Raw genomic sequence first — 27,936 nt, 5'->3', positions numbered from 1 at the left:
CAGAGGGAGATAGTGCGGCTACTGCACCGTGAAAGCAAGGCAATACCTCATAAATAGAGTAGCCGATGGTTAGCATTTCAGCTCCGAACTTTTTGAGTTTACGGCGATCCTTTTGCATGAGAGCTGCTATGAATGTGCAGTCATCTTGCCCATCGTCTTTCTCTGTCAAATGCAGCTTGATTTGTGGATTTGTCCAGAAAGTCTCTGCCAATGTAAAGAACATCAGATAGATAGATAATTTCTTGCCTCAGAATAATWACAACAATACCACTACTACTACTATTACTAGAAAAAAAGGAAGACAAAAAGAACAATAGAGCTGAAGCTGAGGTTTTGTTCAAATTTATTTTTTTCCATTAGCTGTCACACTTTTTTCCACTCAGCACTGCAGAAAATAAGCCAAATCCCAAAGTCCTTCATGGAGCTAGGTATAGAAAAGATTTTTGGCTTGATATTTTAGTAAGTTCCCGCGGTTTAAATAAGGTTGTCAGATGGGGTTTTTTAAAAGTGTACGGCTATAGTGATCCCATAGTGCCAGTGCCAGTTTGGAGTAACACAGTTCAGATCCATGCTGCTACTTCAGAACCACATAAGCATGCTGGCTGAGCTTGATTTTTGTCTCATTTTACACTGACTGCTGTAGTTTAAGTGACTTATTTGGAGTTATTCCTGCTCATGCAAATGTAAGTGAGAGACAAATTGGATTCAGTGAACTCAAGGGCAAAGAAAGCAGTTCTTTGGCCCTAACGTCTCATGTAGGACTGTATGAACATTTGTCCCTTTGGCTGATTCCTGCTGGGTAAGATTCAGCTGCCCGGTCCTTTGCCCGTGCTTCTAGCTAAGGGGTAATGGGAGAGGAGGCTGCAGGTGGGTAAGGACTTCTGTGCCTGCTTTTCATTTTCAAAGCAATATCTATTTACCTAGAAAATTTCTGCATCCTCCAGCAGTGGATCCCCGGACCCAGCTCCCCTGGTGGATAGTCACCTCCCACTTGTGGGGAGTGCTGTCTTCCAGGGCATCCGGAGTGAGGTTGCAGATCTCAACTTTATCAAAATGCACTTTGAAGTCTTCAAATTTCATCCTGAGTGAAAGACAAGGGAAGGGACTGGCACTACTTCACTTCAGCAAAGGATCCCCAGCRGAAGTTACTTAATCTCCAGGATCCCAGGGTCAGATCACCAGCATGCGTGGATCTGAACAGCTGGAGTAAAACCTACTGTGGGAAGAGATGCTTCACCAACATCATCCTCCAGGCTCACAGATCCCAGCCTTAATGGTTGCATCTATATTGCCTGAGAGCAGACCAGAAAATGGCAGGCATCTGTGCAGGGCTCACAACTGCCTATAAATCAACTGTGCTGGCCACTTAAAGGGACACATGGTGATGGATTAGCTGGGCCCTGATACAACTGGTCTGTCCGCACTGTAGGTAGTCAAATTTGGGCCTTTGCTAAGGGGCCTAGGCTGAAGCTGCTTACCCTACCCTCCCTTATGGGTAGTTGGGACCTTGTCCTAGCAAAAACACGCATCAAAAGAGGGACAGCAGGTATGCCCACACTCGAGTAGAGGCTCCAGCCCGCCCTTGAAAGGTAAGATAGACACTTCTGTGTGCTACTGTGTCATATAGATTGCAGTACATGTATTTCATACCCAAGGTGGATACATGTACACGACCATGGCAAGGAGGAAGCAAATGCCCAAAAGCAGCTGTTCTTGAGTTACTGTGCTCGGCCAGTTGAACCTAGCCTGCAAGTTGATCGGTGTGCTGAGAAGCAGGTAAGCCTTGCAATCTTAGCTGGCAAGTAAAAGGGCAAAGAGACACCAACAGGCCCCCTGGCTGAGGAGCCTGGCATTCAGGAAGGGACTGCTGGAGGCAGGCACCCAGCTGGGCCGTGGTGTGCCGCCCTGGGGCAAAGGGAACAGAGCAGGGGAGCTTTCTAAGGGAAAACAGCTTGCCTAGTGGGCATTGCAAGGACAGGAAGGCCATATTCACTCAGACAAAGGGAAGACAAATGTCCAGGCTCCCTCTATAAACCATGCAAGATATTAGGCCTTTTAGAGGGCAATTTAGCTTCCAGATGTGTCTTCTGCTCTGAATTGCTGTTTAGGAGAGCCTCTTGCACTGTCCCCTGACTCTAGAAATAATGTAGAGATACTGATCTCCTCCCTAACATGAGCTTCTGTAACTGCCTCTGTGCCCCAGTGGCTGATGCATACCAACAGATTGGAGTAGCGGGACACTGTGTATATGTGGGGCAGTGGCAGACAGGAGCCAGCTGTCCCTCAGTGTAGCTCACCATGCACAGCAAGTTCCATTTTCTGCTGTATATGGACTAGATGTCTGCTGTGGCTTTAATTTACATGTTCTAAGGGCCATTTTACAACTTGTTTTTAGCATTGGAAGAAACAGCAGAATTTGCTTTCCTTGCATCAGTCCTCTTTCATGTTAGCTATTCCCATATAGCAAGCTCTGCATGACACAGGCACTGCTAATTCTCACTTTGATGCTCAGTGCACTAGAGCAGGGATAGCCTAAAAAAATCTGTCTCTAACTGGCTTGATTTCCCAGCCACACGAGGCAATTTTGGGCTCTTTGTCAACATGCTGCCAAGCAGATGAAGCAATTGCACTTCATGGATCAGATTTGGCTCCTACTTACTGCTGATGGAGATGTAAAACACCTGTTCTGACTTCCCTAGGGCTGCTCTGGATTTGCACTGGTATAGGCGAGAGGAGACTCTGAGACTCTGCTTTTAGAAGGGAAGGGACTAGAATGAGTGAGAAATTTATTTCTTAGTCAACAGCAGAATGCCTCCTTCCCATGTGGAGGAAGCACGGTCTTGTCTGCCCTTGACAAGACTGACCTTAATTACTGCTAATATACAACTCAAATATCTTTCATGTAGTTAATGAGGTCAGAGGCAGGACCTGAGCATGTTACCATGAAGATTTTGTTCAGTCCTCAAAAATCCAAAGAAAGAAAGGAACAAAAGTTCTTATCAGATCGTGTTTCACACCTTGGCTGCCTTGTCCCTTGTGCTCCTCCATAGCTGTGCTGCCTTTTCTCATCAACTGAAGCCATTCTGATGATATGACACTTAAATGTCCCATAGCTTTTGATTAAGCTTCCTCTCTAAACTACCCTTCCTCCTAGCCTTCCTTTTCTACCTAGGATGAAGCCAAACACAATACATGAGAATAAACAGGAGTATTTCTTCGTCCTTTTCTTCTTTTTTATCTAAAGAAATGAACCTGTGTAGGAGAAACCATCATTACTTAGCATACACGCAGCAGAAGGAAAAAGCTGGAGTCATAAACCTATATAGCACTTGCAAGGTTGTTAACTGCACATGAGATAGTGCATGGTAGGTTTCCTGGGCTCCCTTTCAGCTTCCAGATACCTTAAAAAATGACTTGCAAAGAGAACACTTGTTGAGATCCCTGACTGTAAAACTTGCTTTCAGGTCTACTTCAGTAGGAACTAGTTATGGCCAACATGGAGAAAAGCCCTCTCATACCTGATGTTTCTGCAAAGCCAAAAGCTAATGTTTGCCATGGAGAACATGTTCTGAATTGGAGGAGCTAATTACTTGTCTGCTACTCACTATTTTTAGCAGCAGGTTTCAAAACACCTCACAAAGATGACCCCAGTTTTCCAGGGAGGCAAGCCGAGTCACCACCAAGAGTGGTGAACAGACCAGCTGAAGGTCCCCGCTGCAGAAGAAGAAATATAGCCCATTCTCCATCCTCTCAACTAAACAGCATCAACAAGCACCACAGTAGGAGCTAACTGAAAGCAGGAGAGAAGTGACTGGGTTGCTCTTTCCTCAACTGACCATTTTAATGTCTTTAGGGATACACAGCATTCATCGTTCATGCAAAACCTGATGGAGAAACCATCAAGGTGTGGCTTAGAAAGGGTAAAGGGGAAAACACTCCTTAGAGAAATACACACAGGTCAAAAGGCATTAGGAAAAATAAGTCTGATGGACTGGGTGGAGGGTTTCACTGGTATCAAACTTGCCAGACTGGTTTCGAAAGCATTTCATATCATCTTCTGCGTATCATTCTTGTCCACTTAACCCCTTCGGGGAAAATTTCAGTACCAAAGGCTTTTGTTTGTGCTCTGAATGTTTGAGAACTGACAGATGCTGTATGAAAGCCAATATTTGCCTGAGCRTGCTCAACCTCATTCATTTTTATTGATGTTTTAAAGACTTATTTAGCTATTGACCTAGTTCTGTTGGACAGATGACTCTCTGAATGAATTTCATTGTTCATGTGATGCCTACTTGCACACCTGTATCTCCAATATATGGTCATGCTTTAAGGATATCAATAGCAAAATAATCCAAAATATCCTRTGTAGAAATAATTATAGTGATAGATCTGTCACTAGACCTACTTCCTTCTGGAACTGTGAAAGTTTGGGATAATTTTTTTGTGTGACCTAACGTGCTGCATCATCTATCTCAGATCACTTTTTAGGAAAGTATATCAGGACTAAAGGTGAACTTTGCTTTAACTTGCATGATAGCTCTGGAACAGCCCCACGAACACCTCTCTAAATTTACCTCTGTAAAAGAAACGAGCATCTGGCCCTAGAAAATGTGACCAGACACACTGTCGGTATTGCACAGCATGGTTAATATAAAGGGGGATTATGTGCAAGTCACCCATCTGCTGTCTGAGATAACGAATTTGGCATGAAGAACACTTTACACTTCTAGAGCAATTTCCACCACGTTGTTTTTTTCATTTCATTTGATCTTTTCTTAAATCATTTCACATGTAGCCCGATTTTCTCTTACTTTCTGTAAGAAGCAGTGTTGCTTCTAAGCACTCCCTTCCCTACCAGCATCTGACTAATATCAACCCTTTCAGCCCACTTTAGAGCAGAGATGAAGGCATTTCATAGGCAATGTAATACAGTACAGTACTCCTTCCTGAGCTCTGGAGCCTGCCTGTGTTCATGATAAGGATTTAAAGGGTGTTACATTTATGGGAGATGCACAGTATTTGAATTATGGCAATGCCATTACCTAAGCTGACTTTTTAAACACTTTCTGTTGTTAAATAAGCATGTACACAGATGAGACGCGTGGAAAACCAAGGGATTTCTATCTGCCCTCTCTTTGGATGAAACTGAGCATTTCCTCACTCAGAGATTTCATCCTGATCTCCCCTTTTGGCCACTTATGGCTCAATTTCTGACTAGAGTCACACACTTTAAAATGCTGTGGCTTACCAGAACTCTCCGTCATCCAGCGCTGTCTGCGATAAGCGTTTCTGCTCAGATGGGCTGACTGAGCGCCACTCCAGAGAACTGCAGAAAAACAAAACCGAGCTTTACTAGGGTATATGGCATTAATTTTCCTTGACTCAGAACTGCTGGTTGGCCACATCAGCAGCCTGTCCATCTTTCGGATGTGTTTGGTTTGAGCAGCAGACATAGACACAGATGACTTTAAGAGGCTCTCTGGACCTTGCTGTTACTTCACACGGTGGCAGAAATCCTATGGATGCAGCTGGAAGCAGGATTGGGCCACCGGTCCAGAAACTGTTCCAGGACCACCCTGTCTATGATGTTCCCTGCACTCAGAGCTGTGACTGCTGTCACATGTAATAGCTGATACACTGCTATTGGTAAACCTCAAGGTTTTGGTAAGTCTTGCTCTGCCTTAAATCTGTTTTTCATCTGTAGCACCATCTCTGCTTTGAGGTTTGTCATTAATTTAGGGCCAGGGGTCTCTTCAAGAAGAGGATGAAGTCAATGGGGACCAAACAGGCTCCTCGCCCTGTACAGAGAGATCTGCTGGATAACGTGGGCTCCCAGTAAAGTCTTTCCCTCCTTTTCATTCATCCCTACAGCTCCAGCTGTAGCTGGGCTGACAACAAACAAAAACTCTGTGATGGTTTTTTGGAAAAATAGGAAAGGCCACTATTGCTTTTCCAATCTGATATGAAAAAACATGGAGTACCTGGCACCTTGTGTGAGATTTTTAATTTCAGCAACCATCACAAAATGTTAATACAGATTCCTGTATTTACCTGAAGCTGCTCTGCCTTGACAGAGCTTTGTACTGGCGCCTTGAGCCTCCCACATACAGAATCAGAGCACTGCTTTGCAGATACAGTACTTTGGATAAACAGCCCAAATTGCCGGATGCCTGTCTGATCTTAACCTCTCCATTTTTGGAGATCATCACTAATTATATGCGCCAATTATCCTCATTTTTCTTTTTTAACATAACAAAGTATCAGAGCTGATGCAGTAATATTTATTTCTGAATCATGCTAAGGAAAGGGACATTCAAAGGAGTGCTATGGATGACCAGATGTCTCAGCAGTTTTAAAGAGCCAGTAAGGTTACAGCTGCTCTCTTCTACATCTGTGTAAATCAAGAAAAACTCAGAAGAAGCAAGTGAAACAAAAAAAAGGCCATATATATATGCAAATATATGGGAAAAGCATATATTTGAGGGGAAAATGTGGTATTGCTTTTAACCAGATACAAGATATTTTTTTTTGTATTGTTTGCATTTCATTTAGCTGTGGTGGTAAAAACAGATTGGTTTTCAGACCAATCCTATTTTGTTTTTGCATCTTTCAACAACTTTGGAGGGTGCCATGTAGCGATAYGGGCTCATGTAATGGTCATCTACAACCTGCAAGGACTAAGGGATATATCTAGAAACCCAGAGCAGAGTAAATGCAACTAGAGGCTCATAAGCTACTCAGAAGGGCTAATACAGCATCAGTTTCCAGCTTACCTGCAGTAGGACGATGTATGGATGTTGTGTTACAGGTACTATGGTGAAAGACTTGCAAAAGATAAGCCAAAAAACTCTCCAAATGTATATTTTCCCAGTGAGGAATGTCTTAAAAATATTTTTCCCATTTATATTAATGCTTGATTTTTGCTAATTCTACATTTGAGGGGGTTAACCACCCTGACAGTGTCTCTACTTGAGCTGCTTTGAAAATATTGAGGGTGACATGTTAGGATGGCAGTAACACTGTTAAGCATGTGCAAACTCTTCATTTAATTTTCTGGAAGATAGCTGGGGCTGCAGAAAACTAGATGCAGGCCAGCAGCTTGGTTTTAGCCTTTGCAATATGAGCTCACTGCCAGGCAAGCATGTATGGTAGAAAGCACGCACTTGTCGCTCCAAGGGCCGCTCCACTCCACCTGGCCCCAGGGATTCCTTATTCTTATGAGCTGCACTTTCAGGCCCCGATAGCTCACCTGGGGAAAGAGGAAATAAGGAAATAGTGAGTGTCACTAGCTAGGGAGAAAATCTTCTCCAGTGTGCACAGGCTGTGTAATGGCTGGGCAAAAGGTGTGCTGCTATACAGAGGAGAAGTGAGAGAGAAGGATGGAAGGCAATTTGGAGCAGGATGACACCCCCCACCCCCCACCCCCAGGACAGAGAACCGCTCTGCAGAAGCTGTGCTGGTGTCTTCTGCACAAGGGGAAGCAGAAAACATGCCCCATCACACTTGCTCCAGCTCCCAGCTCTGGCCACAGGCTGGAGAAGCTGCTGCGCATACAGTCCTTTGGGGAGCTGAGGCCCACACTTTGGCCTGCTGAGACGTGCTTCCCCAGGATGTCACCTCCCATCCCCTGAAGTCAAGGGGACACCCCCTTGTCTTTGCCCAGGCCTCTCCTTGCTGCACGCTGGTGACACGGGACAGTGGGGACGTACCTTGTCGATGCCAGTCACGGAGTAAGCATGGCCCTTTATAAGCCCAAAGGGGGTTTTGGCTTCTGACTCAACAGCACTGCTGATCTGAAATATGAAAGAAAAATGTGAATATGTCTCCTCAGGAGGAGACTGCAAGTCATACTGCTTGGTCCCTTCCAGGTGCTAGTCAGCAGGCCAGTAGCTAACCAGCACTGTGAATGGAGAAACAGTCTTTCTGCTTGTTGCAGACATTGATGGTGTAATGGTGCCCTTTGATGAAAGGAAATTCCCTAGAGCTGGGTGAACTTTTTTGGAGCATCTTTTACTCATGGAGGAAATAAGGCTTTAGTTTATGCAAAATCTATGTGAATTTGACCTATAATGTGGAGGAGCCAGGCTCAAATCCCTTCTCTGCCTCTGAGGTTTTGCATCAACATCATCCACGTTTCCAAGATATCACTCTAAACTTTCATTCAAATGCAGTTTGTGTCAGGTAGGACATGGGAAAAGGTGCTCTCAGACTGAGGTCAGGAGTTGACATGGTCTCATTTCATGCAAAGAGACACTTGAGGGAGCAGTGATTGAACTGAAGTGTCCCATCAGCCAGCTGATTATCGCGCTCTCTCTCTAGCTCAATGAATATTTAAATAGTGCTTGCAAGCCAGAATGCTCTGTCAGGAGAGAGAGGGAAACTCAGTTCAGAAAACACTGAACCCCAGAGCTGAAGATAGAGTCTTGAGCAAAGAGAGAGCTTGTTGAAAAGCTTTGCTCACAGTAGGGCAGACAGCGGATTTGAGACAACAGGTCTTCCTCAGACGAGGCAAATGTTGGAATGATTCAGCTACTGGACAGAGCAAATGAAAGCCTCCCTCTTTCTCTCCCAGTCTACACACTTCCTTTGCCTTTCCTACAAGTGCCCAAAAGGGATATGAAACATTTTGTGCTCAATGGGATTTTTCCTTTGACCTGAAACTTTTTTCTCTGGTTGCTCATTCTGGTGAAGAAATCTGGCACATTTTTGTTTCCAAACAGCATTTTCCTCTGAGCACAGCAAACAAGGAAGCCATGTTGGGAACAGCAATGGGACTTTCTTCTTTGGTGTTCAGAGCTGCTGACAACTTTCACAGAAAGTCTAGGGCACATGAGTGGCTCCTCTTACCCCAGGGTCGGACACACTGGCAGAGCAGCGTAAAGACACCTACACGGCTGCTACCCACCAGGAATCTCTTCTGTGGGAAAACGGGAGATACCAGTCTCTGGAGGGATAAAACTGATGCATCCTGAGCCCCAGTCCCTGTTTCCAAACGAGCACTCTGGTCCTGAAGAGTGTGTTGAGTCACGCAAGTCCCTATGGGTGTTGTTACAGAATTACAGGCCAGAAGAAGATCAATTTTGTTGTCTCTGGAGCCAGTAAATCCTCACCAGGCTATGGCCAACTTTGATGTTGACCCAGAGTAAGCAAATAAGCCAGTAAATAAAGTTCACTCTCCCCAGGTGCTCACACTAACATCATTATTGTCTTAAATAATGTGGCCATCACATGCTGAAATGTGATTATTTTCTTTTTTTTTGAACAACTGTTCAAAGGACTATGTTAGTATTATATATCTATCAGTTCACACCTATTATTTGCAGAATTTAGTGCATGTCCATCTACTTGTCATTAATTTAACCAGCCTTTAAAAAATTATTTTTTCTTTTACACAGAAACCACAAACCAGACTGAGAGTAAACCAGCCCCCATTTCTTACTTACATCGATAGAGCAGCCCACCATTGAGCATCTTTTCAGAGCTTTCTCTAGGATTTCATAGAAATCATCAGGAGCCCTTTTAACCTCATACATTTCTCCTACTCCCCCAGTGAAATCTTCCATGGCTTCTATTGTACTGCCTCCTTTCAGGGCCTCGTAGCTGCCGTTCAGCCTGGAAAACACATGCTCACCATGAGACCTGCTTTTGAACCTTTTGAAGATAACTGTGCTTGAGTGCTTTCTCATGTGGGTGTAAAATCACAGCAATGTCACTGAAGTCAACAGAAGTACTCCAGAATATACCCGGGATGTATGTCAGAAGTATTGGGATCATTCTGCTTTCCGTGTTAATTCCATTTTTAATTCATTCATTCCTCCATATCCCTAAAGCCTGGGGGTTTTCTTTCATTAATGCCAGTTGTCAGGTTGGCAAAGATGGGATATCTTTACTGTATCGCTGGCTTGCTACCTGCCAAATCAGTTAAAAATCGAGAGTTAGACAGAACCATCATTTGAGGTCTCAGTGGAGACACAAAGGCCAAGTTTCAGGCTTTGATCCAACTCCTATTGCAGTCAACTAGTTGTGCCTAGTGATGCGCTGAAGTTGGACCAGCTCACAGGAGACAGACATAGCACCTTTAAATCAGAGTGGCAGCAAATGCAAATGCCAAAMCCCCCCCCAAAAAACCCCACTGGATAGAAGCTGCTAACTTGAACTGTGAATAATGTATGTACAGTGTGGCACACCAGACTTACTTGGCATAGGCTTTCTCTAGCAAGGCACTCCAAAATTCATTGTGTTCAGCTGAGTGTAGGAAAACTAAGCGGCCTTTGAAGGTGGGTAATCGATCGTCAATCACGATGTCCAGCCACTCATTGTGTTGCCAAAACTATATAGAAAGGATGGAGCATGAGTTGGTTGACAACATATCATTTCCTGAAGCTAGCACACTGATGTCTGAGTGCTTTTAATTATCAGTTAATTACAATCATAGGCTTGCTTAGAAGGCATATGTCAGTCATCAGTTCCCCTTACACTGTGTGAGGTTGTTCTGAAGGAAGTGCAATCTGTAAAAGTCTTTTACGTTTAAGTAAAAGACTCAGATTACAAGTGTACAGCTGTATTGTAGTTCCTGATTTGGATAATGTCACTCACATGGTTGGTGACAAGTGGTCACCTTATAATTCAAGCCATCTTTATGACACACATGCACATTACAGACCCCAGTCCAACTCCTGATTTATCTTTAAGGCCTTACATTGTAAATGGGGTTGGGGGGGCCCAAAAAATGTGAAATGATTTCTAAAGCCATATTTCTCTTTACAAAGTAGATGTGGCTACATGTGTGCCTGTGGAAGGCTAAGGTAGTCCTCTAGGCTGCTCCTCAAAATGCAAACAATAAAGTAAGTTTAGTGATTCCGCCTTTTTCAGTGTCTCCTCTGTAATAACTAATAATCCCACCACAAAACGGACCATGACAGGTAATGACCGAGTGCCCAGAAGWGTGTTCGTGCTGTCTTAGACATTCGTCTTACCTGGAAGTGAAATATTCCAGCATAATCTGGCCCAAAATTTTGATCTGGTGGCACCACCCTCGCTAATGTTTTTTCATTCAGTGTGAGAGAAGCGATGGCTGCTAACAGCCAGCAGTCACCTGTGAATTGAGAAGAAGRAAGAAACTTCATTTTTTTCCCTTCAAGTGGAAAAAAGGTGGTTCAAGGGCCAGGAGAGATGTTATCCCAGTCAGCTGCCACCCTTGCTGAAATCCGAGAGCCTGTGCTCCCCAGGCGTGGTATCCCTGCCCTGCATGGCCAGGACAGACTGTTTGCAGTTTGGAGGCCCTGGTGGACATAGGGCTCCCTTGGTCTCACAGTATGTGCATGAGGGGATCCTTCATTGACCTTGGCTCCCACTGCCCTGGTATGATCCCTGGCACAGGTGGGATGTGTCACCCACAGGGAAGCTGTGGTTAGGGTAAGCTCAACAGTACTTCTTGCTTCACTGCTACTAGCAGCCCAAAAGAAACAACATCCCCTCCTCACCTGTGAGAATATTCCTGCTGCCCTGCACCGGGGTAGGCACCAAAGCCTCTGTCCGGGGAGTCACTCACCGAGATCCCCTTGGCAGATGTCAGTTCTTGTGGCTCCTCCAACAATAAACTTGGGATCTTTAACAATGTCCTGGGAGAGCAGGAGAGGGACACAGAGATGATTTAAAACATGCCAGGGAATGCATCACAGCCATTCTGAGCCCAGACGCGCAGCACAGTGTGACACATGAAATACGCTATCCTACAGCAGTGTAGCCACCATGAAAATGAGGTGGAGAATCCTTGCTAATTAATTATAGAGTAGAGCAATTAAAGAATCAGTTAACCTCTTTTTTTTCCAAATTAGCTCACTGCTAATGAAAGGCTGACACCCTTTATTCACCTCCAGGCAATTGTTACAATATCCTAGTGCATCCTGGTCCAGAATCTTGAAATTAGGATACAGCCCTGGCTAATGGGTTTTTGTTTTTCTCCACAGCCTGGAAAAGCTAAAACTGGCAATYTTCCTTTAAATACAGTCTTCAGCCTTTTATTTACCTGTGTATAATACGTAGAACATACAGTGGCTGACAACCATGAGGCTATTTCCTCCTCAAGCAAGCAAACAAAAAAGGTGGACTCCAGCCTTGTTTGTTTTACAGGGTCAAGCTGGTTTTTAGTAGGAGTTGACACTACCCACCCTTGCGCGCTCAGAGATCAGAGGGACTGAGATATATGATCATGGTGGCATTAAAACTATTTTACAAGCATTCATTTGACTGTTTTAATTCAATTACAAGTACCACAGCTGGATAGGAAAATTACATTGGTAAACCACTAAATGTGTCTCTCTTCTCCCCTTTCCTATGGACTATAAATTGAATTGAAAAGATTGAACTCAATAGAAAAAAGAGAAGGCCATCCAATATGTTGCTAGAGGAGTATGCCTTTATTTAATCAGTTTGCCCTGATACCCTATGGCAGATGCTACTGCACAAAGCTATTTTATGTAAGCAGCAGAAGCTTCTTAGGGGTGCATTTGCAAAAAAAAGAAATTAAACAGGGGAAAAAAGAACAGAAGAGCCTGTTCCATCTTTTAACCACTGCAATTGCCTAGAAAACATCGAGTTATTTTTGGCTTAATATCACTCTACTTTGTTAGGCCATTGGGGCAGGTTATTGATAGTCTTGCTTAGTTTCCTGTGCTGATTCATGAAGAATCTGCTACTGGCCACTGCTGAAGCTGTGACACTGTCCCAGATAAACCAGTACTGCTGTTCTTTAATTGCTGGGGACTTTGGTCCCCTTGTGATCTACCAATGCTCTTCAGGTGCTTCATCTCATGCTGGCCAGCAAAGCCTGGTCAGGCCCCAAAGCAAATGAAGCAGCCTGAAATTTTGGCACGTCAGGACATAAATTGCTTTGCCAAGGTTTTGTGGATGGCAATGGGCTAATATTGGTAGCAGGGTGGACAGCGTCTCTACTATACAAGCAGAGTGGCTATTTAGAGATGTTGTACTTGAGGATTCAGCAAAGCTACTAAATCTGTACTACACACTATTTGCAACAGGTCCCCATGACTGTTTAAAAATCTTTAAACAAAAATATTTTTTGGATGACCAGAGTTGCTTTAGAGCAGCAGCAGCATACAAAAATCATGCTGTGCCTGACTGCAGGAGGGATAAAATACAAGCATTTGCCAGTGAGCCAGAAGAAGAAATGTCAGCTCCGTTTCTTGCTTTCCTCATACCTGTTCAGTACATTTTATAGTAACCATCCACTTTCCATGAAGTGGTCATACACCAGAAGAGATGACCAGCATCATAGTAAACCGTGCCAAGTCAGTCACTCCATGTTTACACGAGCAAACTTGCCACACTTGATCCTGTTTGTGAGTGAGCTTGTTCCAGGGAAGTTACTCCTCCGTTAGGTAGCTCGGGCCAAATGGGGCAGTGTTCCTCCAAACGGCTGAAAGTCTTTGGAAGGGCTGAGTAGTTAAAGACCATCTTGTGGACTGGGCAAGCAGAAGGGGAGAGGAGTACATTTGCAAACCACTGCCGAAGGTGTCTGAAGTGCCATTCCCTGCTTGACTCACAGAGGAGCCTCATGTTAATTTAAGCTCTCTGCTTTGGATGTCCCTCACTCAGTGCCCACAACGCTGCTCAAAGGGGAGCTCAGGCTGTCCTGAATCCTCTCCAAATTGTGTAGATGACCTGGTCTTCTAGAGAAAAATCTGCAGATCCTTGTCAACACTGTTATTTAGGGGCTCTCCTACAAAACCCAGAGCATGGCAGGTCTAAATTTCTATTGCATCCTTGCTRGAGTGGTGTGATGAGAATGGAAATGAGCTATGCAATGTCACTTCGCACAGGAGTTTACCCAGGTAGGACATAGCTGGCAAATGTCTATCTATTAACCCAACTACAGAGTGCGTCCCATCGAGAAAAGGGACAAGTTAGGTATCTCCTGTCATTAATCTCACCTACAGACAGCAGTCCTAAGGAGCTCACTGCCTGTTGCCCCCACTACATACACACACCCCCACACACCCCTATATACATATATATATGTAGGTGTGTGTGCATGTGTGTGTGTGGGGGGGGGGTGTAAGGGGAAAGGAGCTGGAAAGGAAGTGGTGGTGAGGTTGTGCCCTAGCCGCATTGCCCCAGGTGTGCTGGGGAGGAGGTACCGCAGTGCCCCATGTCCCCACAGCGCCACGCCAACAGAAACCAAACAGCACCTCCTCACTACCAGGCCCGCCTGCTTGTTAAATACACTCAGTCATGTGTAAACTGCACATGAACGATAAGAAACACAGCTCCCTGCTCTCAGACATAAATCTAACAGCAGCTGATAAAGTAGCCGAGCTTTAATAACATGCCTTATTTTAGCTCCCGGGGAACATAATTCTCATGGCAAGCACTGTATATAGCAGTTCCCAAGAAACTCCAAGGAAAGCTGACTAAGCCTATCAACTGTAAAATTTTTTTGAGCCAGTTCAGTAATATTCCCCAGGCTTTCTACGCACCCTAAGGGCAGCCCAGTTTGAGCATCTGCTAGCCCTCCGAATCTGGCACTACGGGACCAGCACTCCCTCGTGCAAGTTACGTTCTCTTTTAAAAAATGTAGCTCCATCGGACCAAACAGCTCTGTGTGCTAGCAAGGAACGAGATGAAAAGTCTTTCCACTAACACGGGCTTGACTGTAACTCACCCAGCGCTGCAAGGGTTTGCTAGCTGGCTGCCAGGTTCACTGCTCCCCTGCAGCCGGCTCCTCGGGAGCAGGCTGTGCCCTATAATTAGCTGCTTTGGCTACGCCAGCCCTGCGTGTGGCTGCTCTCCAAACCTGACCTGCTGCCTGGGCCGCCTGTGCGTGTGTGTGCACCAGCATGCCCGTGTGTGCCCTGCCAAGGCTGAGGCCCTGGTGCCCACGGGGTTTGCGAGTTAGCTGTGCTCGCCCTGCAGGTGGGGCACACTGAGCCCGGACCAGCTGTAGCCCTGCTCACTGTTTTGGCAGAGCCCTCACCCCCGGTCCGCTGTGTGGCAGGAGCACTAACGCCTGCTGCTTTCAGCATTAGATACCCAAACGCCTTTTTGGGCAGTTGAGCCCATTTCTCTTTTTGCACACGTCAGAGCAATATTCCTGACTGCCCATTAAATCAGCCGAAACCCAAAAGACAGCTTGGCCCCTGGGAAAGGACAGGCAGGAGAGAGGTGGCTCCTCCAGGGTGGAAGAAGAAGGTCATGTTGCTGCTTTAAACATTTGTTGTATCAAATGGGAGCCTTTGGTTTCTTCCCTGCACAGTGGCACGCTAAAAACACCCTTCTTGCTGCCGACAGCAGCCAGCTGCGAGCTGCAAGTGTGGACAGACGGCAACAGTTCATAGTGGAGGCTCTCGATCACAGGGATGGAGGATTCAAGCACCAAAGAACGCCAAAACTGTTCATGGTTTTGCCTTCAGATGCTGCATCTGGAGCCTGATTTTGCATACAAATTAGAGTCTCAGCTCTGTTTTCCTCACTGAGGGAATACAGAAACATGGGAAAGATGAGACTTCTGGGGATATGGCTTCAGGTCAATGCAGCTCATTCCCCCTCCCTCTTGTTCCTCCAGAGATCTGGGAAACAGCTTATTACACAGCTCTGCAGTTGACATATGGAAAAGTACTTTCAATCTCATATGTCTACAGCAAACAATAATAAAAAAATTCAATAAAAAGGAATTTAAAGGATTTTGAATGGACCTGTTCAATGTTCTCTGATACACAAAAGAAAACCAAGCTCTATGGTTTTTGAATGTATGTTACAAAACTAATATTAAAGAGATTTTCAGACTGGATGGCATAATATTGTGCATCAGTGTTTTCAGCATGTTAAAAGACAAAATCCAGAACTAAACCTTGCATTCGCCTGCACAATACAGTAATTCAAGGATTTGCCTGTGCAAGGAAATTGCCCAGAAGCAGGAAGGTGTAATTCTCATATTAGAGAGATGAAAAGAGGTGACCTATAACTCTCCTACCACTACCCTGAAGCTATGTTTCTTTTGACTCAAAGGAAAATAAATTACATCTCCTGGGTCTCTGACACACGTTTGTAGAGGAGGTACATGGAGTTCTAAGAAAGGCTGAGGGGGAGGCTGCTTAAGTGGCCGTATTTAATTGGCCTTATGGTTTWAGCGGCCTTATTTTTGTGACTAGATTTCTCTACCTGGCTCCAGCATGCAGATCCTATCATATTGATTGTCAGTGGCTGTTCGGATCAGGAGAAATTCTATTGCAATTCCTTCTTTACACCATGAATTCATTTGGCATTAATCTTATATTTGTCTTTCTTTTTGTTTATTTTTCTTTCTTTTCCATTTTTGATTCTTTTCATTTCATTCGTTTTCATTTTTCATTCTTCATCTGACATGTCTCTGACTTTCTTAGGCAGTGTAACTTTTAGAAATAAGTGGCAGATATACTGGCTATCCCAGCAGTTTAATTTAGATATAAATTAAGCAGAAGCAGAAGCAGAAGCAGAAGCAAAGCAAAGCAAAGCACAGCAAAACAAAGAAAAGAAAAGAGAAAATGAAAGAAAATGAAGAGAAGAGAAGATTCTATTTTAAGATACAGTTTTACAGGTTTCATTTATATTAAAAAGGGACAGCAAAACAAAATTACTAAATATCTTCCTGAATCTTAGAGCACTTAAGATTTATGCAGAGGGCTAGATATTCACCAGGTGCCAATCAGTGTAGCTCACTGATTGCAGTGGGAGATCTAGAGATTAGTGTTAGCTGAGGGTCTTGTTCATGCTGTATACATACCTGTATACATGCAGATATACACATTTTAAACTAACGAGAAAGCCCTCTCTACCCTCATTACAAAAGATTAAATTCTTATTGGGTGTTAATCTGTGGAGAAACATTATTTGGCCCTGTAATTACCCATATTAATTGTGCTATTCTTCATCCAAGCTACTGTAAAATACTGGTAGGAGAGGTGGCAAAAATCAGTCACCATGAAAAGCAGTTTGAACACACGTACACATACACAAAGGGAGGGCGCTTGTGATCACACTCGCAGGCTACCATGGTTTTGCCAGCTGAACTGTGGTACCCAACCTGGCACATGCTCCAGGCCTATATCCCACTTGCAAAGTAAAACTTGTCGATTCAAAATGGTGTTACAGAGCCTCTATTTTACTGCAGATCCTGATGGATATTAGAGATGAAGCTGATTTAGCTTAAATGCTGAGGAGCCAGAGGAGAGCGTAGCTYAAACCTTGTCCTTATACATCCTCCCAGCCTCCCCTGAGCTATGTTTCTTGTTGTGCTGCTCACAAAAGTTCACCTTTTTGCATGGTGGAAATTGGAGCCTAAAGGCACATACTGTTTCAGGTAATTTATTCATCCTGGCAATATTCCCAGTTCAGCTTACAAAGATCCCAAAGGAGGAAGCAACAACAGACAAACCACTGCCCAGGTACCGCAGACAGCAACGCAGGAGCTCTCAGCTGCCACCGGTCATGTCTTGGAGCTAAGTTTAATACTTGTGATCCCCAGCTGGAAAAAATGACAAACTGGCACCTAACGTCTGGCTAAAGGAAAGCCATTCTTCCCGATCTAGCGGAGCAGGCACTTGTACTTTGGACTTGCCACTGTGCTGCAGAATGGCTGCGCCACTTCGCTTTGCCGAAAGTACCCCAGCCCGGGAGGCAAAAGCAGTGGTGGCAGCGCAGGCGGAGAGTGCTCGCCCCTGCAGAGGAGAAGGGGAGAAGGGAAAGAGATGGAAAGCCGGGGCAGAGACCCAGAGGACTGGGCTTGCTGCCGCTGGTGTGTGTGGTGTCGGGGTGTCTCCTCTTTTCTCAGCTGAAATCTGTCCAGCAGTAATAACCTCACCTCTGCTCTGTAGTGGCACTGCATTAATGATCGAACACTAAGGCCTAGTGTTGCAGACTAGGCCAAATTTTAAAGCCATTTTTAAGCCTATTTTTATTCTTTTCCTCTCTTGCTATCACTATTGGTAAAGGAAAGTTTTCTATTAAAGGAGAAGCTTTCAGACCATGAAGAAAAAGAGAATAAATGTCTAAATCATTAACAAGGAAATGAAACGCAGCAGCAAATTTTTTGTGGCTATTAGATACAGAGTTAAATGGGCGGAAGGAATCTAGAGTGATGTTGGTTTTGTGATCTAAGAGCACATGACTAGTGAAACTTCAGGCTATTGTGGTGTTATTAATGATCATTATGCAAGATGCATTAAAAGATGCTCATCAAGCCCTTGGCTACTGCTGAATGGCTCAGTAACCTTGGTATGTATTCATAATCTCTCAGTGCATTTCATGATGTCRGGAAGCGAGGAAGTATGAGAGTTTCATACTTTAAATATTTTGAATTTTTTTTTATATTTAACTTTAGTTACGAATTTCTCACATTAATGGCACTTGGTTTTTAAATGTTTATAACATCCTCATAATGCATTTTACCCTAAATTCCTTGCATGTCTCCTTATTTCCATCTTAACTTTGCTTTTGCCTGGCAATAATGTCCGAGAAAGAGCTGATTAGAAGTTGTTGGTACGTGTATATACAGGTATGCACACGAAGTGTGTCTATATAACAGGAAAAGAGAAGAAAATTTATATCCGATACTTTAAAAAGCAGCATACTCACCCCGGGCCTCTTCCAGACAAAGGGGACGGGTGGCTTTTCGCTGAAGAAGAGCGAGGCGTTGGTGGCGGGGAAGTCGGGGTCCTCGAAGAGCACCCCCCGGCGCCGGCACTCCCGCCGCAGTGCCTCATAGGTCTGCCCTGAGCTGTGCGTGGCCCGCGCATCCCGCGGCAGCGCCGGCTGCCGTGGCTTCGCCTCCTGGTACAGGTAGGGCATGGCTTGGCTTGCCTGCGGACAGAAAGCAGTGTGCAAGATCCCTCTTTCGTCGCACCTGCCGAGTGGCAGCGCTAGCCCTCCCCGGCCACTCTGGATCGCAGGAGGGAAAAAGCCACCCTGAAAGCAAACAGGGAAGTGAAGCGGCCCGGCCCTGTGCCCCRGCTGCTTGGCGGGTACCTCGCCGTGCTGTGTGCCCTGCGCGCCAGGGCTGGGAGCGGCTGGGTGGCACCCTGTCCTCCCCCGGGGAAAGATGCTGTGCCCGCAGCTGGCGGGCACGCAGGAGCACCGCCTGGCCAGGAGCCACCGCCGTGAAACCCGAGCCGCACCACACCGTGGGCAAAAGCGGCAGCCTCCGCATGTTTGCCCTTTTTCCCACGCCCCAGAGAAGTGGGACCAGCTTGGAGGCTGGCCCTGTTGCATCACATGTATGGGGTGACACCAGGGCTGAAGATGGGCTGGAAAGCAACTGTCAGCGGGGAGATGTAAAAGGGCAGGGTTGTTGCACCGAGGGTGGTCTGGCCGCGGGGGTAAGGGTGGTGGTAGCTAGTGGTGGGGACAAGTTTCACAGCCAGTCTAGCACAGATATTCCTCCGTGCCTGGAAAGGCGAGAGATGCCACCGTCTTGGTACAAATTAAAGTTCCTGCAATACAAAACACAGCCCTGAGCACAAACGCTGCTCAGTGCTCCTTTGCTTTAAGCGGCCCTTTGATGGACCGGTCGAGTCTGCTGCCAAGAGATGATTTATGGAGAGCAATTAAGTGAAACAGCATTAATTCCTCTCTGTCTGGCTATTTTTCACAGCAGTACTGTGAGGAAAGTGTGCTTTTTCGGAGCGGAGAGTCCCGTGTTTATTCCCCATAATTGTGCCCATTGTCAAAGCCTGCAGGCTCCCAGCCCAGCCAAGGTTCCCACTGCACAGATATATGGATGCTGTCCAAATGCGTGGTGTGAAGCAGGCCTGGTGCTCCAAATGTGGGGCTCATCTGACCCAACTTTAGGTCTCCAGAAGGGAGTCATCTGGTCTGAGCTACTCACCTAGGTTTTTTCTACAGTCAGTGCAGAAGACCAGCACTTCCAGACAGTGATCCATCATGTCCTCATCCTGAAGTCCCTCTGGAGATGCCCATGTCTCTCATTTGCCTGTAGAGGAAGGCTTATGGACTAGCTTAAGCTAGATGCCCACCGATTAAATGTGTATAGTCAAGTGAGATGGATCCCAGCTAAGGGGCTAAGGCAGGCAAAGGGGAAAAGTGCAAACAGAAGCCCAGGGAGGCGACAGTGCCCAACGTCCCACATTCAGTCAGTGGCAAAATCAGGAACATACTTTATCCATTACCGCCCTGTGTGGTCCAAGGGATGTTCCCACATGCCAGACTAATGTGCTGACTGGGGAAGGAGGTGTTCGGCATGCTGGACCTGCAGCCTCCATTTCTGCAACAGCCCAGAGAGTCTGATCATATATCAGATGATGGGATTCCYACTTTTCAGAGTTTAATTACATACAAAAATCTGTGGCATGAGAACACTACAAAGGTGCAAAGCATAGCACCAAAACTGGCAGATGCCTAGATTAAAGGCTGCCCATGCAATAATTAATATATGAGGTTACTCCTTGTTCAACAAGGGTAGAGCAAGTCATGCTGTAGCTTCTGGCTGAGTAAGCACTACCTGCTTGGAGGACAAGAGATATAGCAAAGGCCTCCTGCTTAATTGCAATGAGACACTGCTAATACTCCAGTCTATGAGTATTGCAAATACTCAAATGCAATTAATTCCCAGCAGGCCACCTCTGGAAACCATTAGGCTCCTGTGGTCTGCAAACACCACTCTACAAGCTGCATGACCAAACAAGATTTCAAGGCTACAGAGCAGGATCATGAGTGATGCACAGGCTGGCAACATCCTTTAAAGCTGAACACTGTTTTCTTCTCCAGACACCATCATTAAATGCCTGTTCCTGAAACACCCTGAGTTTTATCTGTTAACTTCAGCCCTGGCTCTAAAACATACAGAGAGTRTGAACAACAGCTCAGTAGCAGCTGCCCCCAGACATTTCCCTTCCACCTAGCTACAATGCTTATCTTGTGACCGCTTGGGAAGGGGCCACCATGTGGGTATTGCACTGAAGAAGTGGTGGCTCTATCTGAGATGTTTCAGGTGAGTGACCTTTGCTGAGAGCAGAGAGCCTCAGACATGCTTGCTGCTGATTCATTTTTCCCAGGTCTGCTTTCTTTGCTGAGGAACATCCATCTCTGCCCACGATCAGCAGGGGTTTGGGGGCCTTATGGCTCCTGCAGGCCTTGCTCTCCCAGGTTAGGACCATACATAACAAATGATGCAATTTACTGGCTAAAGATGAGGAGTGCTCACACCATGGGTGTAGGCAGCTTGTGGAGCCCATGGACAAGTGCTGTGTGACATGCACTGCTTGGGAACCACTGACCTGCAGTCAGGGAATGGAGTCTGGAGATTTTGCTTTCTCTTTTGCCCCTAAAGTGGTATTTGCTCCTTTTCTCCAGAGTTTTTGGAGTGTTTTCTCTCCCTAATGCATCTTGCTATGTTCTTGTGACACACAAGTGGTGCTCAAATGGAGTCATTTCTTTCAATTCTTTTTCTATCATCAACATCATCAGGTCAGACTTCTTTGGATCTTCTCCTTTTTGTAGAAGAGGCAAAAAAGGTCTGATTTGTTTCTCTGTGGGTTTAGCTGCTTTTTATCTGAGGGAGATTCTTATTCTCTCTCTCACCAGTTGTAATTCAAGGTGACATAAAGGGAGCCCAAAAGGCCTGATCTGGGAAATTATTATTCCCACTTTTCCTTGGCCTCCTGCTTAAGATTCATGCTACAGCTCTGACTTTCAGGCCACACCTGCCAACATCTGGCATGTGCTCTTCTTAGTCACACTTATGTAATTCCTCCCCCATCAACATCAGACAGACCCTGGTCATTCAGGATTTAAAGTTGGTTACTCAAATGACAGCAACCTGATTAAGTCTTTCATAGCCCTGCTGTCATTAAAACTCATGCACTGTCATGGAGGGTTTATCCTTTGACCTGACTGATCCCCAGTTCTCCAGTACTTGTTGCCTTCCAGCTAATCCCTTCAGTGTGATTGTCCTTCTCTAACTGATTGTTTCAGCTAGCTGATTTCATTTTGTGCCCTTTCTCCAGGGATTTGAGACATCAATGGTTTTCGTCCTGGTCCCTTTATAGCTCTTCCTATATTTGCAAAGATTTATGGATAGGTGCTATTACGTGGGCTCGGGTCATGTCCATCTGTGAAACTCAGCAGCTCTCTGTCCTTCAGTCCTCCTCTGAATTTGTATGAAGTGGTATAAGACATGTTTGTCCTGTCTCTAAGATTAGTCTCATTTCACACTGGTTGGCATCTTCTGAATTTTGCATTGATTTGAATCCAAATGCTGTAGTCACAGTCACATGAAGCCATGCTGTTTCTTATAGTTTCCATTACTTTGGCTCAGTGCTGACCATGGGACCTCACCCAGGGGCTTGCAGCCCTCTGCTCTGTTCCTGGCAGAGTTTGCACATGCTCTTGCACATGTCTTTGCAAACCAGGGACGTGTTATAATGCTCTAACAACAACTGGGACCAGATGAAATTGAACTCAGGTTGGGGTGCCTTTTTTTTTTTAAGGACTCTTTTGGGCTTCCAACAATAAGGTAATACTTTGAACTTTCTCTGGTGTTTCTCTACAAAGGGATTGGAGCATCCTTCTCTTTCTCAGTTCTAGAGGCAGAAGTGAGCTGGAAGGAGGGGAAGTGAGAAAGGCCATGCAGGGCTTTAAGGGTTGTGCTGGGATTGAAAGCCAGGCCTGAGGACTAGATTGACCTACTATATGTCATGGACGGCCTTGTGAAAAATGGTGGAGGACAATGAGAAAAAAGGTACTGGAAATCAAGAGGAGAAGTTTTAAAAGTGCCCTTTGAAAATCCTGCCCTGAGCTGATCAAAGAAAAACATCTTGAAGAAACCGGAAGGTATCAAAATTTCATCCAAAAGAGGAAGTCAAAATTACAGTGAATGCTCATTATCATGTAGCATTTTGCATAGTGATAATGACTGGAGGCCACAGCCTGCCTGGCTGGTTTCATTGTGTTGCATAATAGCAAAGGGTCTTGCCCTAAAGAGGTGTCAATCTCAAATGTAGTCTTAGAAGTAATCCATGTTCACACTGCCTGCGGCTTTGCCGTCACTGCCCATGGCTGAGCCTTGAGCTATGGCATGCCGGCATTGGCTAGGTGCACCTGGGGTGAGTGGGGGCAGCTGCTGAGTCATCACCCTGATTTGGGGTGCTGCGAGCGATCGCTGCCCAGCCTGATGGGGGTGTGTGTGCATGTGCGTGTGTGTGTGTGTCCCCTTTCCACTCAGCATGGCCTGACAGGCTATTCTGCTCTTCTGTGCACCCAAAAAGAAATATGAAACATGCCTTCCTGTATGCTTCAGTAAGCAATTACAACAGTGTGTGTGCTGGCAACTGAAATATCATTATTAGACAACCAACTAAATGCTTTACCAACACAAACAGGAACAGTTTCCAGAGCTGTTATTGCAGGCTCTTGTCAGAGTAATGTATACACTGCTGCATTAATTCATTTATCTGGAGGAAGGGTCATTTTACAAACATAAGGGTGCTCTTAAGATTATTTTCATTCTTTTTTTTTGGACTGCGAAACACCAAGGAGCAGTGTAGGGGAAGAGCCAAACTGCAGCATGCCTTCAAACCCCCAAATCAGAGGAAACCCCTGTGGGAACTCAGATTTACCTGGGAGAATGGCTGCAAGAGCACTCATTGAGCTCTTTGGGGCGCTTATGGTTTTCAGAGGCTTTCGTTAGTGTGTGTTTCAGCATCCTGACCAGGAGCAGGAGGCAATTTTTATTCTTTTCTCACTAAGAATATGCTAGGTTGAAATTACTGTTCCCTAGCTTAAGCAGTAAGCTAAAATGTTATTTCATGCCCTTATGCTTAATATTGAAAAGGGGGAAAAATAAAGTAAGATAAAATAAGATGGACCCTAAACTGCAGCAAACATTTATGCATTTTTCTTAAAAATGATCAACTAAAAACAAAAGCACACAAAATTCTGATTTGTAAGAGGACGCGCTTTTGCTATTTACCTTTGAAACCTCAAAAACTTACAAGGTCTGTCCTTATTTCCTGTAAAAAAAAAATCCACTGGTGGGTAAAAATTTAAGCTTTGCCTTCTCTTGCTCTCAGAATTACTGGTTTAATAATGTAAAGTGAAGCAATGACATTTCCAAATGTTATTGGCCCTACAGCCACAAATAATGGTGTTAAACACGGCTCCTATGGTGTGCGTAGCTGAGATGTGGAAGCCCTCCACACGGAGGCACCTTTGCCTAAGAAGAGAGGAAGCCACAGAAATCCATGCAGTTCTGCAATGTGCTGGATCAGCTCTTTTCTTTAATTTGTTTTCCTTCTTTTGCAGACTTCAGACATGCAAACAGACCACCATAGACATTCGCATGGGAATTTGGTTCCCACTTTTACACAGAGTTACTGGAGCTAGTCCTGGAAGAGCTGTGATGCAGCTACATGGCACATTGCAGCTCCAAGGAGAGAGACTAAATAAGCTTTAGCAGCCTGGGCAGCATTAATGTAATGCTGCATGGTTCATGCTATCTGTTTTCTAACATCTTTGCATCTTTCTATCAGAATCCAAAAGTGGGAGGGAGTCCAATGAGGCCAACAGTTTTGCTGTTGGGAGTTATGCACCCTTCAAATTAAAGCAGATCTGAAAGCCACATCCTTGTCTCAGGTCTCCAAAACCTTCTGTCTTTTCTGTAACATAGATTATACTTGGAGCGGTGAAAAAGGTTTCTGCCGGCCCAAGAAAGTTGCAGCATTGCCCCTGTTGCTGGCTGTTCGCATGGGAGCTGCCTTTCGGCAGCTAAGATGCCTCATATTGGAAGAAGCTCTTCACCACTGCAACAGAGAAGGAGCCAGTCTGTTTCTCACTGATGAACTGTCCAGGCTGTATACACATAAAACTGCTCCTTGAGTGAGGCAGGGTGAAAGTGAAAACCGCCACAGATGATACTCTTCTCAGAGGAACAATGAATAGCAGCCAAAATATGAGCCCTGCTACTTACCCACTGGGGACAAGCAGCTGTGGGCAGAGGGGAGGGATGGAGGTGGCTAGAGGGAGGCTGAGGAGAAGATGAAGGGGAACCCGCACTTGCCCAAGGGCATAGGGATATCCCAGCTTCCCAAACATCTTTCTAGGGCTCTGCTTTTAATTTCACTAAATTGCAGCCTTTTCCAGGCTAGAAGACCACAACTACCTTGCATGGTGCCCCGTGAACAATTTGTCTCAGGATCAAAAAGTGTAAGGAGAGCTTCAAAATCCCAGTAGAGCAAGCAAAGCTTAGCCTCCCAAGGTCTCACTTAGATGATCCTCAGTGAGTAAATCTTCACTGAGCATAATGCATCAACCTTGCAGTGTTCAAGGGAGGGGGATATTTGGTGGTGAAGCCTTTTGGAACCGAATATTGTGGCCTATCACGGACAGCAGTCGCCAGGCTGCTGTCCTCACTTGTCTTGGGGGAACAGCTTGAAGACTTCAGCGGCTGACCAGCYGGGAAATGCGGAGAAAGTGCAAAATGCCTTCCTGGTGCAAAGGCATCCAGCAGGAGAATATCGCAAAAAATGGATCAGCTCTCAAAACAAAGCTTGCCCCGCCACTTTGACCCAGGGACCAGACTGTACAGGCACAGCCATCCCCGCTCCCCTGCCTTGCAACTCTCAAAAAAGACTCGTCTGAGGTATTCACACTGGGCTGAGAGTCAAGAAATATGTATTCTTGTCCTTGAGATGTTACCAATCTACTGTGTGTAAATCACTTCATCTCTTTGTGTCTGTTTTCTCTTTTTGAGCAGACTCACTCTGTCCTGGCTACTTGCCCTGTAAATTCTTTGGGCAGAGATTACCTCTTACTCTGCACAGGTACCACAGCTGCCTCAATGAAGGACCCAAATCTAATATTGAGTGCCATTATAACCATTATACTCCCTAAAGTATTTTGAGATCCTTTGTCCACACAAAAAATGTGCAGTCATGCATGTATGTACATGTGCACACTGTGCATGGATCATTCTTAAAATGTGATTAAAAATTGCATCTTTCATTGGGAGAGGAAAAAAAGGTTTACAAAAATTTAAAGAAATCTGTATACTCAGGGCGTGCAAACAGAAGCCTTATCAAACCAAATGTAATTATAAGCTGGAACAAAGTAAGATGATAGTGTTAATATAAGCTCATTTGCAGGTAATAAATCATTAGATGCGCTGCATAGATAGGCTATGACCAATGCAAAGGCCTCCCTCAGGGGGAAATATTCATGGAGAAGCTTTCCACATTCTGCATACTGGAAGCACTCCTGCTTGCCCCATCGAGACCAGACCAAACTATCACTCAGCAAATGATTGCCCAGAGAGATATGGCCCAAATGTGCCTTCCTGTGCTAGGGTGCGGCTCTCCCTCAGCCTGCTGAATTAACTCCATTTTATGCAAAAGTCATTAGTGCTTCTCCCCCCCCCCAACCCCCCCCCCAGCAGCTTGTTCTTGTCTGTCTGACATCCTCAGGGATGAGCCCTGCAGGATAGTGCCTGTGATGGTAACAGGTCTTATGCGAGGGGGTTTATGTTGACTAAGGCCTGTACCTGCTGCTGCAAATCACAGGAAAAAGGAACAGCAGCAGTAACAAAAAACAACAAAAATGGTTTTGCTCTTGCCTTGTGCTCTCCCTGCTGCTCTCTTTCCTGCAGGGAAGGTTGGCGACCAGGCTAGGACCAGCATGGTCCATCACGGACCATTCACAGCAAAGCCGGAGCTGATGCCTACAGTAGCGTCTGGCATGGCCATGGCACCTCAGCTGTGGGCTCTGCCTCAAAGAGCCTTTCTGTGTACAAGGGCAGGATCACAGTGCCATAAGCATAGTTAGTTGGGTGCCCAGCCATGTTTCTACGAAATGAGTCCAGCCTCTGGCCTCCATCAACCCTGCTGGCTGTGGGAGAGCCAGCATGGCCCACGCTGTGCCAGAGGCGTGAGAAAGTGGGAGGCTGACCGTACCCCCTCCCGACGTCACCCTGGTCTGCCCCTGTGAGGAACAGCACATTTCTGAGTTTTCAGAGACAAGCTGAGAGCGGAGCCTCGGTGCACACCAGAGCTGGTCACCAGCTGGCGCTCGGCTCGGCAAGGGCCAGGACAGCACAAGGGCTGAGCTGAGCATGGGGCAGAGGGACCTCCAGCTTGGTGGCAGTGGACTGCTAGCCTAGCATGGCATGTGCCATGTAACTTCACCCCGAGGGAAAAGCCAAGCACGGCTTTGGCTCAGTTTCACTCCGCAAATTTGACCCTAGGGTTAGCCTGGGTGCATGTGGTCCTTGGGTTCTGCACCTGCGCCCTTAGAAATTTCTCCATCGTTCCTCACCGTGAGAACCTGCTGCAGAAGCAGAGATGCCCAATAATCTCTCTCTTTCACCATTTGTACTTTGAACACTATTATTTAAGAGCTTTTTTGCAATCCTCTTTACACAAAAATTGGGCAAGAACTGATTACATCCCTCCTGTTTACCAGCTACTTTTATGGAAAAGTCTTTCCACCCAACAAGGGCAGAAGTCAGGTGTACAGAGAAAACATGAGAAAAATAAAAACCACATACAAAGCCATTCCTTATCAAAGTTACATTAAAACAGTTCAAAAAATTACTTTGCCCAGCCTTTCCCCACCAAAGATAGCACAAGTAAACAAAAGAAAATCAGGCCCAGGGCAGCTTGCCACAGTTCTCACAGGGAGAGGGGAAACTGGTTTAGTACTGTACAGGAACCTGCTTGACACAACATGAGCTCTGTACCCCCTCTTCCCAATTTATTTGCTCTGGAAGAAGTCACTGAGTACTTTGTGTGCTGCAGAAGTGAGAACAGAGAGCAAAGGCCTAGCAGGAGATGAACAGACAAATTTCAGACCCTGGTACCACCGGTTTAGTACATGTATCTTGAGTAGGAGAGAAAAGAAATTGAAAGTGGCTGATTAAAATTAAGAGCCTACCCA

General features: G+C 45.5%; 1 protein-coding gene across 1 annotated transcript in view; it reads right to left on the bottom strand.

Moving 5' to 3' along the window:
* Window positions 1–18,843, bottom strand: part of CAPN9 (calpain 9) — a 30,298-nt gene extending 11,455 nt beyond the window's left edge. The window contains exons 1-10 of the mRNA XM_026090700.1: window positions 18,631–18,843; window positions 11,552–11,621; window positions 10,977–11,095; window positions 10,197–10,330; window positions 9,444–9,612; window positions 7,710–7,793; window positions 7,164–7,249; window positions 5,249–5,326; window positions 921–1,081; window positions 47–204 (exon numbers count right to left, since the gene is read on the bottom strand). Of these exons, the coding sequence (XP_025946485.1) occupies window positions 47–204; window positions 921–1,081; window positions 5,249–5,326; window positions 7,164–7,249; window positions 7,710–7,793; window positions 9,444–9,612; window positions 10,197–10,330; window positions 10,977–11,095; window positions 11,552–11,621; window positions 18,631–18,843 (1,272 nt within the window). The remainder of the gene's footprint in view (window positions 1–46; window positions 205–920; window positions 1,082–5,248; window positions 5,327–7,163; window positions 7,250–7,709; window positions 7,794–9,443; window positions 9,613–10,196; window positions 10,331–10,976; window positions 11,096–11,551; window positions 11,622–18,630) is intronic.
* Between the last annotated feature and the right edge of the window lie 9,093 nt (window positions 18,844–27,936).

This window comes from Apteryx rowi, unplaced genomic scaffold (assembly GCF_003343035.1).
Source record: "Apteryx rowi isolate R43461 unplaced genomic scaffold, aptRow1 scaffold_873, whole genome shotgun sequence".
Taxonomy (NCBI): Eukaryota; Metazoa; Chordata; class Aves; order Apterygiformes; family Apterygidae; genus Apteryx; species Apteryx rowi.
Note: the sequence above shows the minus strand (reverse complement) of the source record. Positions and strands in the feature narration are given on the sequence as shown.